We start from the raw sequence: 14,301 nt of genomic DNA, 5'->3' as shown, positions 1-14,301 counted from the left end.
ACAGTCTAAAAGTTTTGTAAAGCACTTTAAATACTCAAGCATTTCGTAATTCTCTGCTGCTTCTCTTTAATAATAATAATAATAATAGCTTACACTTATATAGCGCTTTTCTGGACACTCCACTCAAAGCGCCTTACAGGTAATGGGGACTCCCCTCCACCACCACCAATGTGCAGCATCCACCTGTATGATGCGACGGCAGCCATAGTGCGCCAGAATGCTCACCACACACCAGCTATCAGTGGGGAGGAGTAATTCATAGATGGGGATTATTAGGAGGCCATGATTGGTAAGGGCCAATGGGAAATTTGGCCAGGACGCCGGGGTTACACCCCTACTCTTTTCGAGAAACGGCCTGGGATTTTTAATGACCACAGAGAGTCAGGACCTCGGTTTTACGTCTCATCCAAAGGACGGCGCCGGTTTACAGTATAGTGTCCCCGTCACTATACTGGGGCATTAGGACCCACATGGACCGCAGGGAGAGCGCCCCCAGCTGGCCCCACTAACACCTCTTCCAGCAGCAACCTTAGTTTTTCCCAGGAGGTCTCCCATCCAGGTACTGACCAGGCTCACACCTGCTTAGCTTCAGTGGGTTGCCAGTTGTGAGTTGCAGGGTGATATGGCTTTAGATTATTAATCTATTAACCATTGCAGCAAAAAAGTATTTTGAAGACTTCTGCAATTTATTAGAAGTTCTGAAACTAGATCAGAGCAGCACAAGCTTCAGAGAACAGGGTTTCAACAGGCAACCATAAACAAAGGATAATTGTGCTATGTAATTTATATAATTACTTCTTGGTCATCCTTATTCTTTTCTAGAATTTTGCGATTTTGCTCAATGTGCGTTTGACATAATACATTCTTGGTGGTAAATTTAAGCTACTTGTTATATTTTAATGAATCTCACTACTGCAACTTAATTGCACTTCCTGCAAATAATGCTGAGCATTTCAGGTTACCAGTGCTGCTGTATCTGCGGCTAATAACACTGCTGTGATAACTGACCCAAACTCTCTGAAGTGGTACAATAGGCTTGGGTGTACTATACAACACTACCTTGCCTACAGCCAGCTTTGCAATGCACTCTGCGTAATTTTGTCAGTAGCTAGACCTATTGAAGTGACGTAGGAATGGGGAGCACCAATCAAAAATTGTAAATACTGTAAATAAGGAACAAGTTAAAAACAAGACTGATAAGTTTAGTGTGTATTCAAATTTAGATTAAACACAAAAACCCAACCTACTGTAAGCAAAACCGCTATCACACCTAGTGATACTTAAAAGCGGCTTCAAACAGATTGTTAATCTAACTTTCTCCCTTACAGTAGCGGTGTCTTCCAACCTGCACAATTCTAATACCTGGTAACACATTGGTCAGGGGGAAGGACATTATGCTGAAAAGCAGCTGAGGCTGTGTCCAACCTGGTGCTTGTGCACAATGCTGCAAACACTCAAGACCATTAGATCTTCAACATCTGAACCTGACAACCTACAGCAGTTTACACTACTTCACAGTAACTGACTGATGGCCAACAAGGCCTGAGAATGTGCACACTGCCTGTGCATCTTCTTCTACAAAAGGACTGAAACTGAGAAAGCCAGTCTTTCTCTAGAATTCCAAATAAAAACAGACTTCCTGCATTGTATATCATTTTTCCTGGTTAAATGATCGATGACTCCTTAAAACTATGGGTTACCAAGAATAACTCTTTTAGCAGTAATATTTTCCAGGCCGAATGCTCAAGTTTCTGGCGGGTCGACTAGTGCTGGCTTGAACATTCTATCCATGTCTTAAGATCCTAAGCAACTGTAATCCTTTGCCTCTGTGATGGTACTGTGGAAATTCCCTTTGAAATTATCAACCATTTAATAGCTTTACGCAAGAAAGGAAAAGCGTGGCAAGGATAACAAAAGCTAAAATGTATATTTCACATATCAAAAACTGCAACTAAGGCCACTTGATGTTCATAAACAATGACTAAGTGCATTAGTGTATATCTGCATATTCATTACACTAAATTTTCTGCAGTTTTGTTATGTAGACACTATGGCTTTTGTGCAGCCTAGCACATCTCAGGCACAACAGTACTCTGAAGCCAGGGGTGCCCATTCCTGAGCCTGGAAGGCCAGTTCCTCTGCATTTTTTTAAGTCTCTTTCAAGTTGCATCACCAAAAGACTAATTAATCCAATTTAGCTAGTAACTAGAAGAGTTAGGACAAAAGCCCACAAAAATACCATCCATCCAGGACCAGGACTGGACACTAAACCATTCACCTACATTGACTTGTAGCGATTTATGTAACTTAGGACAGAAAATATAACCTAGAACTATTTGCAAAGCAAGATTTTTTTAAAAACGCAACAAATACTTAAATGCTTTCCATTTTTTAGCATGATCATTTAACCTAGGACTATTTGACAGGTATATTTATCTGCTGGTTTGCAAAGCAATTACATTGCTTTTCCTTTTCAGATGTGGAAATCCTTTGGTTTTCGTGGTGTTCACTGAATTCAGAGGTGGCAAAATACTTTTCATTTTAAAGAACAGTGCCAGCGGTGGTAAGTAAAAACATGGCCCATTTTGAAAAGTGTAGTGTATTGTATGAATTCTCATTCATAAAATCCCCCTGCTTACCGAAGCGGGAAAATGTAAGTGCTTCACCTTCTACAATCAAATCCTTTCCAAGAAAGACAACTGAGCTCTACAGTTTGGAACTTGTAACTAGGAGACATTGGAGCAGCTCAATTTAAGTACACAACTGCTTTACCTACAGCAACAAAAGCGTCTGAGTGATTACTTCGGAACATCTGCTGAATGTACAAGATATACATCTCAGCCAGATATTTCCAGGCATTTAACACAGCCCAGACCTCAAACGCTCCTCAGCCTTCTCCAGTCCAGGGCACGAGAGCAGCAACAGGACTGAAAGAAACAATGAACACTTGTAGTGCTAAGGGCTATCACATTGCATTTGACTGGCAAGACTCTTCCTATTTAAGCTTTCAATGCCGGCAGGAGGCAGGACCGCCCTTCTAAAAAAAGCGGTGTCCTATTCCTCAGCCACGATGAGCTATTGTTCATCTTCCCATCGTCACGTGCATCTAGGACGTACGATTCTAAAAAACAGTGGGGTTAAAAAATTGAATTGCTTTCTAAAATTATAGAGCACTTGTGCTGTTGCCCAACTCCTAGTCTAACAGTTAAAAATCAATGTAATCGGGAATAAAACCGTTCCACAGGTTTATCAAAATCGAAACCACATGTAAACAGTCTGAACAAAACCACTGCACTACAGCAATTAAGAGTTGTGCAAACCTAGAACAACAGCTTATTGGCACAGTAACACAGTAATTCTTTAGATGAACAAAACTGCAAATATTACAAAGCCATCACACACGGCAGCTGCTAATGCCATCTGAATTCAGTCCGACTGTAAATGTCACATTCCTCTCGTGTAAGAAGGCTGCATTCCTACATGCCCAAAGAAGCCATGTCCAACCATTTGAAAAAAAAAACTTGCTCTCAGAAGCTACTCCCTTAAAGAGCTATGAATCGAGTACAGGTTCATTCCATGCTTAAAAGCAGAAAGAAAATCTCATTTCAGTTATCGATCCGTCTTCATAAATTAACAGACGAAATGCTTCATCTTTGTTCTAATTTTCAGGTGGAATCTGCCTCGTTTCTTTGCAGCCCCACACTCGAACCCGCCTGAAAGCATGCATCAGCAGAAGTACGAAAGCCCTTCTATCAAAGCCCTGTTTTCGAGGGGCACGCAAAATTAAAAACAGATGTTACAATGCCCAAAAACTGACATGCAACCCATTCAGAAAACGCATTCTCCAGTTCACTGCCCACTGTCTCAGGCCCTTCTGAGGGCCCTTTGTCCCTGCACAGCCTTTGTTCTCCAGCAGCACAGACACTGATGGTCCCGATAACCACACTAGGAAGAGCCTGGCACACACACACCTTCAACTCGAGCAACACTCAAGAAACAGATTCTTCAGATAGAAATAAAACAAAGTCAGGCAGGAAGGGTGCCCTAGGAACTAAATCTCAAAATTATCTGTCAAAATTAAAATTGACACTTTATTATGAAAATGTTTTTCATTCATCATGAAACCCATATGTTTCCTGAAAGGGATAAACTGTCAACAAAGTCTGCACGTTTGACTTTCCAGAGTATAACAATACTTAAGCCTAAGTCTACTGCCTGCAGAAACCGAGGGCACAGAAGTTCACCCTCTTTTAGTAGGGTGACACCATTATAGAAAAGGTTCACCTAATGGCTTCACCATACAAAAAGTTGTTTGCGAAGACAAAACGAGATAACTGCTGGTTCAGTAGGCAGGTACACCAGCACCAAACCCCACTGCTCCACCACACTGATGGGAGTGAAGCCATGCACCTAGAACACTACCGGATCAGGCCCAGGCCATGTCACTGAAGTGCGTAAAGGCACATCCGTGTGCTCCACGCGCCACAGCCTCCTCCGTCTGCTGGGCAGGTATGAATCTTCATGATCTCGGGCTTCAGGGAGGCAGGCTCCACTTGAGTCCAAGTGCTGCTCGCCACAGGTCAGGCTCCTTGGTAACATCCACCCCTCCTTCGCCTGCTCCCACCGGAGCAGCCGAGATTCTCACGCAGACACTCGAGATTTCAATGGCTCTAGCGCGAGTCCCCACTGCCCCTCCTCCTCCAGGCCACTCAAATCAAAACAAGCCTGTGACAGACAAGACGGCTCTGTATTCCTCTGTTCCTGCAGCAGTACTGCCCTTCCCCAACTGCATAGCAAACTGAGCTAGAAACTCTTACGACGAGACTTAAACCGAAGGGCTTTCAAAAAGGCACCCATCCAAACAGGGAAAAATAAAGCGTCTGTCACTTGAATTCTTTACAAAAAGCAGAGGTGGCGCACTCTTTTCTGACTTACAAATTAAAGGAAAAAATAATTCAGGGAAACAGGGCTTTCACTGCAGAGTGAATTTGGCGCCAAGAATAACTGATCAGATCCAGTCATGGGAAAAGTGATCAACTTGATGCTTCATCACCAAAATCTGTACAGCCACCTGTGGCCTTTAAAATGTTTATCTTTTACAACTAAAACATTTAATAGTCGCAGTCAAGAGCTCTGTAAAATGTACAGCCATTTGGACTTCCATTTCCGCAGAGCATCACAACGTACTGACCTCCTAAAGTCAGTACTTCAAACCTATGATGCCTTTCTGCAAGCAGAAGGTAAGGCCTTTGCATTAAAGAAAATCCTACTGTGAGCAAACTGTTTCACTTACAGTTACACCGCTAAATCATTCTACATGGAACAACCATCTCGCCGAGAAGAGAGAAATAAGAAAATAAAAATAAAACGTATTTATTACACTGCAGATAAGTAGCAAAGCTTCTCCTCGCCACTCTGACAAAGCAGATTTTGGCACTGCAGTGTGAACACAAACACGGGCCAGAAACAACTGCAAATAAATGCTAGGAGGAGATGAGCTTTTATCTTGCGGTCAGCCCTTCACCCTGAGAACTGAGCGAAGATGAAATTGGTTGACTAAAGCACAGTCTCATTTTCTCAAACACAAACAAAAACAAAAACGGACCACAGCCGGACTGCCAAGTTTAGCTTGTGTGCAAGACATGATATGTCACAGCTATAATGAGGAGTCTTGGGCTGTCATCTCGCCACAACCCAATAAACAATGTCGAAAAGCACAGGTTTTTCTAAAAAATGAGGCCAAAGGGAAAGACAGAACCCCTAAATTAAAATCTTATAGCATGTCTACCAGCCTGGAAAAGAAAACCAAAGCAAAATGCCAAAAAATGCTTTCAAAAAGGTCCCGATTTAAATCTGGAAACACTGGGAAGGGTAGTTTGACATAGGCCTTCTTCACTTCAACTCCAAATTAGTTAAATGAACAAAAGCACCAGTTTAACTGACCACAACAGAACTGGTCCAGATCTGGAGAAACCGGCGATTTAATGGCGGTCACAAAGTCTGTTGGATCGGGGCTCTCCGGGCCCAGGCTGGAAGATCCCTGTTAACGACTGATCCTGTCGCATTTCACCAGCGAAGCAAAGCCAGGACTGCTCAGTATGAGTTGGGAGGCCTCCCAGGATGTTCTAAGTGGTGTTGGTAGACAGAAAGGTGGCAATCTTCCCAGTTGACCCAAATTTCCAAAGCAATGCTCCAGTATGGGATAGCATGCTGTAGAAGGCCCATTCGTTGGATGTGGCCTTAAAGCGAGGCAATGACGACATGGTCACAAAAGATTCCACAGCATTTTCAAAAGAGCATGGGGGTCAACCCTGGTGTCCTGGCTAAAACTAGCTAGAAGACAGTTTTTCCTTAATTAAAACGCCAACAATTTCTCACTTCTCTGTCTGATGCAGCAGATATTACCTAAATTGGTTCTGTACTCGTGCAGAAGTGAAGCGAGCTACCTCCTATGTCTAGAGGGCTTCAAGATCCTCTGGGATCTTATAATAAAAACACTCTAAGTAATAACATGGCACACGACAGAAGAGGTCAACTAAACACACATTAAAAAAATCTTATCACATTGTATTCCATCCACAGACCAGGCAGCTAATGGAACTGTACTGAAAGTCCTCTGTGCTTCAGGAGCGCAGAACAGGGCCGAACGTGAAAGCTGGGTTTCTCAGGGTGCTGGAAGGAGTGGTGGCCACTAAACATCAGATGGTTATAATTACAGGAGGGAGCAAAGGGAAATGTATGTTTGATTAATCGCTACATCCAAAAAAATAAACCTTTTCCTTATGTGCCAATTTTCCAGTGAGAAAGGTTAACAAAGACATGTGGTGAAGACCTGCACATGACAGTAACTGATACAAGTCTATAAGCAGGACACCGACACGACACCCCCTGCAGCCTCCTTGAAGTACCTATAAAGAAAACAGTGATCCCAACTATTTTCCAAAAAACTGCAGACGTATGGGGAAACACACCAAGTGCAGCTTCTACAGGAGACAAGCTCTGCTTTTCCAAGTAGGCAGAACATTCAGAAACTACAACAGTAGTACTGAAGTTAAACTGGCATCAGAGTTGCAGACATTTTCACACACCTACTTCAATGGAGAACTACTAAAGAACAAGCAGGCATTTATCAAAAATGCCTCAAAACAAAAGAAAAGAAATTAAGCTCACACTAAACTGAAACACACGACTGAAAGGTAAAGATTAAAAGGCCAAATTAAAATTGTTAATGGCTTATTATTCCTAGGACCCATGCTCATTTGAAACTCAAAAGCAGATTTACAGTGAATTTATTCCGCAGAAACTTAATAAAAACAGGCTCATTTATACGGCAACTTTATGCACACACGTTTACCACCATTTCAGATGTGGAAAGCTGAGTTTAAACGTCTTACACTGCACATTTTAATCTCCAGGAACACAGGTAAAACATATGCAGAAACAGGTTTTCTAAAAAGAAAGGTCTGTGTGTAAAGAAACATGATCCATCCCTGTCAGCTTAGTTGCCCTGCCAGCAATCAGAGCACATGCATATCCCCACCACCACGACAGGAAAGCAAAGGAAATATTTAAGGCACTTTATGTGAACACTGCTAGCAACCTAAACACTCATGGGGAGCCACAATTTACCGAAGCCACTGCTTTGCCTTTCCTACAAATAAAAAGACATAGGCTTGACCAACGGTCACTGATACGTGACTATAAGAAGTGAGCATTTTGAGCCAATGGAAAAAAAAAATCTCCAACACTGAAAGCTCAATCTAAAGTGAATTTCTTGGTAAACTGTCAGTAACTTTTTATATTTCACAAAAGGTTGCGATGAATGCAGTTTTCCAGCCTTAAGTGTGCTTTATTGTGCCACACTTTTTTTTGTTGTTGTCACATTTCACAATAAAAAGGAGCCCAGCAGAGCACTAAACAGCAAATTAACGACCAGGGCAAAACAGGGATCCAGAGAGAGGGGGAAAAAACACCACAAAACTTCACACTTGACCTTTAACTTCCAATGTAAACAGAGCCGCCGAGCAAACGTGAGGCACCAAGCTCCCAGCGCTGAGAAAATAAACGGCATGCTTGGTTTGTTTTACTCCTGGGCCGAAGCAGATGCCCATTTATCCAGACCTGCCCCTGGAAATGAAACATTCCTCAGCCGCCGGGGCCGGGGCAGACGCCCGGGCTGATCTCGCCCCCTCGCTCGCGCTCGCTCTCGCTCTCTCACTCCGAGCTACAGGACGAGCGGCACGTCGGCCGCCCCAGACCTCAAACGCAGCAGAGGTAGCGGCTGTGGCCTTTGTTCTTGTCCTAGATCGCATCGCTCGCATTCACACGGGCGAGCCTGAAACCCGATCGGAGTTCGGCGGGGAGGAACAAAAGCCCAGTCTCGGAGGGGGCAGCAGCCCACCAGCTTCCTCCTGCCGACCCCCTCACACACACACCACCCTCCCTACCCCCAGGGTAGTACTCACCCTCTCGCTGGATCCAAAGTAATCGCCCGCGGCTGATCCAGGTCCTGCCAAAACAGCACTTTCCTTAAAGATCCATCTAAATTGGACACCTCGATCCGGTTGGTTTCCGAGTCTGTCCAATACAGTTTGCTCCCGAGCCAGTCGCAGGCCAGCCCGTCGGGGGACACCAGCCCCGAGACCACCACGCTGTGCACGCTCCCGCTTTGGTTAAAGACAATTCTTTTGATTGCTTCCTCGCTCACGTCGCTCCAGTAGATCAGACCCTTCGAGTACACGAAGTCCACCGCCGCCGCGTCCTCCAGCCCGCTGACCACCACCGTGGCGTTCCCCTGGCCGCGGGCGGCGTCCACCAGCCTCAGGTCCCTGCGGTTTGCATAAAGTAGAAGGGGCACCCCTAGGAGAGCAGAAACAAGAGTTAGGTTCACCGTCCGCGCGGCCACAGCAACAGTTTGGTGTGTAAAACAGTGTTTGCCTTTTGCAGATTTTATTGAAAAGCCCAGCAACACCAGTTCTCCTCACCAGTACTCCCAGCCCCTTGGCCCGTGTTGACAGTCTAGCACTCGCGGAAAAGAAACTAATTCACACGGGCAATTCCTCGCGTTTTTACTTGCTCCTCAGCACGAAGGGGTCTGTACAGAACTCCGGGTGTGGAAAGCTATCCTTGAGCACCTCAACCCAACAGAGTCAGGTCACGCCGTTAAGCATCCACACATTGCTCAACGCTTTCAGGGACAGGACCAAAAATCTCACCGCCTTACACCCAAGACCTGCTGGCACAAAACCCGGACCAGCTGGGCTGTGGCTTCAAGACTGTTCTTGTGTCGTCAGGACTAACCAACGAAATTAACTACCTTAATGCCCACTTCCGACAAATTCCTTAACGCCACCTTAAAAAATCTCTGCAGAGGATAAGACTTTGTTAACCTGACTCATATTTACCACAAAAGGGTGGTAGGACTTGAATGAAAAGCTATACAGGCAGTTGCCCACTGCAGAATTAAACCAGACACGGGTCACACACGTTTCTTATTTTCACAATCGTTCGTTAACCCAAGCACTCCGATCCACCAACTACTCCGGAACATGCTGGGTTCCCTGTTACAACAGGTAAGCGCTGGGTAGGAACAAAAACAGGAACAAACTACAAAAGATTTTCCTTTTCTAACCCCAGTCCAGAAACAATCATTTTTTACCACAATAAGAAAATATTTTAAATGAATTTAACGCGCAACAATAATCAAAATCATCAGTATGAGAGAAACCTGGAAGCAGCTTTAAATTCATTGGAAAAATGTTTGTTGCTTTACAAACCTCACAACTAAGAAAACCGTAGCACAGCTGAGCAAATGTATCACTTCCACCTAGGATGAACATGTTGAGCTGGAAGTGATAACCTGCCTTCCCACTATACAAACATTCAGCTGCCGGGACTGGATTCTACACGTACTACTAAGTGTCCTTTACTTGCAAAAAACATGTAATAATCAGACAGATTTTGCATTGCTAAAATAAGCAAAATATTCTAACTGCATATGGCTCATACACCTCCCGTGTATATTTGCATTGTAAAAAAATGTACCTGTACTCAAAGAACATTTTAGATCAACTTTCATTTCCCCCCTATAAAGCTTGGAAGCAATTCAAACCCCAATTTGACACATCCAGAGCCACTGCCAATGTATCAGCATCTCGGTCAACCTCAAGCTCCCTGCTCCCAACCAGCTCACTGTTTTTTTTCCACACAGGGAATTTCCTTCTATAAATATTTATAAACTCAAGAAACACCAGGTACGTTCACTGAAGCTGTTCCAAAACTACTAATCCCCTCTTGCCAAGTGTAAACAGAAGGAAAATTACATTTTGGGACACTTAATATTTGGCCATGGATAACCTGGAGATATCTGTTCACCCTTTTACACCCTTGCGGTAAAAACTTTTTCTCTTAGACAGGGGGCTGCTACACACTGGTGTGAAGAGAGCACAAATGTTTTTTTTTCTACTGGGGGCCGTTTCACCTATATTTTGAGATGCCTTGTTTGTGTTCTACTTCACTGGAAACATTATGTCGTATTAACACTTCTCCCAGTGCGACAACCGGTCCCCCAGCACTGCCATACACCTTCCCCATCAAGATAAACGCTTTCTCACAAAAGACCTTCTTCAATATTCTTTCTGACTTTTGAATGTGAAAACAAAAAAAGGCTGCTGATCACAGGGTTTCGTTTTGCTGAAAGAACATCATTCCAGCTAAGAGAATAAGGTATATGCTGTTAATACAAACCAGGCTCTGTCTGCTCAACTACCCACCTTGTAAAGCTTAACTAGGGCCACAGCATTTGCAAAAAGCTGGACGAATATTTCCAGAGAAGGAGAACTGCCGTTAAGAACACCTTGAATTTATTTAATAACACTTTGATAACTTCAGCACAATCACACAGGGGGTTATTAATTAAAATGTTTCATCAACGTTGCTCATTGTAGCCGCTGGGGCCTTGTCTGGAATTAAGATGGTGTTGACTGATCTTGAAATCCACAAATCCACAGTTCCTACATGAAAGCTTCAGTTTACAGGCTTCTCTTCCTTGTAAATAACATACGGCAATATGGCCACCAGATGGAAGATTCCCCCTTACGCTGGTTCCAGCTTCCACTTAATACATGTGACAAAAGTATCAACACGCAGAGAGAGAGAGAAGTTACACTGATAAGATGTTACAAAAGGCTACACTAAAGCATGAAAAGAAATTACAACCACTGGCCCTCAGACTGCACTAGAAGATTCAGAGGAATGTAATGTGCGAGTTTGTTGTTTGCAAAGCTCCACTTATGACACTACATTGATGTTATCTGCTGGAGGAAAAAAAAAACTGGATTTTTGTCTGTTCTCAAAGCAAAGGAATGCTGGTAACACGCAGAGGCTGTTACACAAAGACCAAGGTAAGGAACAGTCCACTTGTCATTCCTTGCAAATAATGGAGAAGGAAAATGCACCACAGAATACTAACAGTGTCACAGCTTCATTTATGGCAAAACGGCAATATCTGCTAATAACTTCAATGATGGCAAGGCTAGACGCCACAAGAAGTAACTAGAAAGAAAACAACTCTTAAAATTAAAGATGGAGGCAACATGGCTGCATTCACCGCAGACCGACCATCTGCTACTTCAATTTACACCAACAAATACTTCCCAGACCGATTTCTGAGGCCTCCTTCTGCAGTGCCCACACTGCAGCAACGGGCAGAGTTCTCTCTAATTTGTTAGAAGTTTATGATCAGAATTTCAACTGTTTTAAATGAGACCCAATGGCCACAAAGTGGGCAATCTCATAACTGTGTGTCTTTTGCAGCAGAATGGATTGTTAAGCCAACGATGTGAACTAGGCAGACATAAAACCCTTAAAAAGATCAACCCTGACAAACACCAAATTGACACTCCAGGAGATGTTTTTTTTCTGCAGGCTCCGTGAAAATGTTTTTTACCCTACTTTTTACACTACCTCTTTTTACACATGTAGTCCAACCAAAGGAGATTGTGTAAATACATCTATTACTAGAGAGCTGCCCACTGCTGGTGAAAGTCATCCCTATCCTGGACGTATAGGGCATGAAACAGAACTACATTTAGGATAAGATGCCAGTACATCTTGGGGCACATGCACACAGCAGCAGCTTAAAGACAATGTTGCCAGCGGGTCTCTGGAGAGTGGGAGGAAACCACAGCACCTGGTGAAGGCTCACACCAATACAGCGAGAACATGCAAACTCCACACACACACTGCCCCAGTCCAGACTTAAAATCTGGAACCATGGACTGTGAGAGGAAGCAGCTATAAGTGACATCTTTAGATCAAAGAGATGCTTTTAAAAAAAACTGACTTCTGATGTACACTAAAGTAAATGTGTGCAAAACACTAAGGTGTTTGATAAGGCTAATTTGTAAGAATATAAGTGTGGTCAGTTTAAACGTGTTAGCAATAGGAAAGTGTCAGTAAATCTAAATCAGTTTGAAATAAAAGGCTGAAATAGTCCCGTCCTGTGATTACCTTTACTGTATACATTTTAACTAAATCTTTTCAAATCAACTATCCACAATTAAGCAAACGTTTTGTGAAAACAAAGCTGCACAAGATGTATTTTTTCTAACCAGTCTGCACGTACTGAAAGACGTGACTAAATCTACACCGTATGTCACATTTATTGACATTTATTTGACCAAGTTCAATCCCCTTGGAAATCACGCACAGCGTGCAATGAAACAATTAAAATCCAGTGTAGGTTAATTGAGGGGGTCCATCTCCTACACCCCATTTTCAAAACTTTGACCACAAATGACTTTCGAGTTAAGTGGATGTTTGCAACACAACACATTCAACAAATGAGTGTTTTAAAACTGCACAATACAAGCCACGGAAGCTTGTTTTGTGTAGCACAAATCTCTGCTGATATAGTCCAGCCAAGTTCGGTTAGTCATTCAAACTTTGTGCTGAAATAAGTTAAAACAAAGCCATGCTAGCATCTTCCCTCAGCCAACAAATGTGCATATTGTCTGCTTTTTTCTTATTTCTTTACATTTCAGAAGCCATTTTCAACTCCGAAACAGATTCACTGCTAAAACAAACGCGTGTGAATGAAGGGGACGGAGACCGTTTAAGACAACGCAGGAAAACGTTTGCCAAAAAAAAAAACATTGCAGTGGAGCAAAACGCTCTTGTATCTTCTTTGAGGAAAAAATAAAAGGGGTACCTTTTCAAAATACAACACAGAACAATCAACATTCACGGCAATACATCGAATTCAAATAGAGAGAGCATGGAAAGAACAGAGATATAGCAGCACATATCTGGGATTATCCACATCCCATTCACCACACACTCCCATATACTCATATACTGGATACTACTACGAGCAAGGTACCCTATACGCAGGGCCCCACTCATTTGCACGCAAGGCCTTGTGCAAAAAAATGGCCACTTCTCAAAAGGCTTTTCCCCAACTTTCCAGAGAGCAAAACACCCACCCGCGCCACAAACTCACCTCGTATCACAGAACAGAAACTACACAACAGGAGACTCCGTAGCACGGCGCCCATCTTTCGCCCTTTCGCTTGCCCCCGCGGCGGCCGCTCAGCGCGGAGCTCTCATGCCCGTGTCTCGCCGCTGCCTCGGAATGGTCGGGTGCTGAGAGCGCTGCTGAGACCGAGCTGGCTGCGATGCTGCTATATCATTATTCTCCGCTCCATTCCGCTCCTGCTTCAGGCTCTGCAGCGCTGCGATTCCGAACCCCTCATTCTGCTGCCCGGGCGCAACAACACGTTGGATTTCAACTCGTCTCCTTCCGCCACGGGAGAAAAATGCTAACCCCCCCCCCGGCACGCACGCACGCACGCACGCACACACACACACCACCACCTTTTTCCCTTCTTTCCCTCAGTTTTTTTTTCTTTAAAACACACTCGACTCACGGCTATTGTTGTAGGCACCGCCAGGTACTCCGCACTGGCAGCGGAGTTTCTCAAAGCAAAAATAACCAGAGAGACTCTAGCGGCGGCTCTGTGTTTTTTTGTGGAAAAGAGAAAATGCGGGCTTCTACAACAATTGTTTAGGAGCGAAGAAACACATTCCAGAGGGACTAGTTTCTCACGCCGTGATTGGTGCTTCGGTTTAGAACAACATACCCCTGTGACCCTGCTTGTGCTGCTGGATCTTATTTTTCTGTGTTGGTGAACGGGTTGGGGGGAACGGAGTGGGTTTGCAGACAGTCGGCAAGAGATTTTGTTGTAGTGGTTTCCGTTGTTGTTTTAAGAATAAAGAGTTTCTGAAACTGATTCCCCCCCC

The 14,301-nt window shown here is 43.8% G+C and overlaps 1 protein-coding gene across 1 annotated transcript in view; it reads right to left on the bottom strand.

The window, feature by feature from the left end:
• Positions 1 to 13,789, bottom strand: part of lrp6 (low density lipoprotein receptor-related protein 6) — a 74,257-nt gene extending 60,468 nt beyond the window's left edge. The window contains exons 1-2 of the mRNA XM_088923748.1: positions 13,502 to 13,789; positions 8,466 to 8,859 (exon numbers count right to left, since the gene is read on the bottom strand). Coding sequence (XP_088779874.1) covers positions 8,466 to 8,859; positions 13,502 to 13,556 — 449 coding nt within the window. The 5' untranslated portion in view covers positions 13,557 to 13,789. The remainder of the gene's footprint in view (positions 1 to 8,465; positions 8,860 to 13,501) is intronic.
• Between the last annotated feature and the right edge of the window lie 512 nt (positions 13,790 to 14,301).

Source organism: Atractosteus spatula, chromosome 8 (genome assembly GCF_055471065.1).
Source record: "Atractosteus spatula isolate fAtrSpa1 chromosome 8, fAtrSpa1.hap1, whole genome shotgun sequence".
Classification (NCBI taxonomy): Eukaryota; Metazoa; Chordata; class Actinopteri; order Semionotiformes; family Lepisosteidae; genus Atractosteus; species Atractosteus spatula.
Note: the sequence above shows the minus strand (reverse complement) of the source record. Positions and strands in the feature narration are given on the sequence as shown.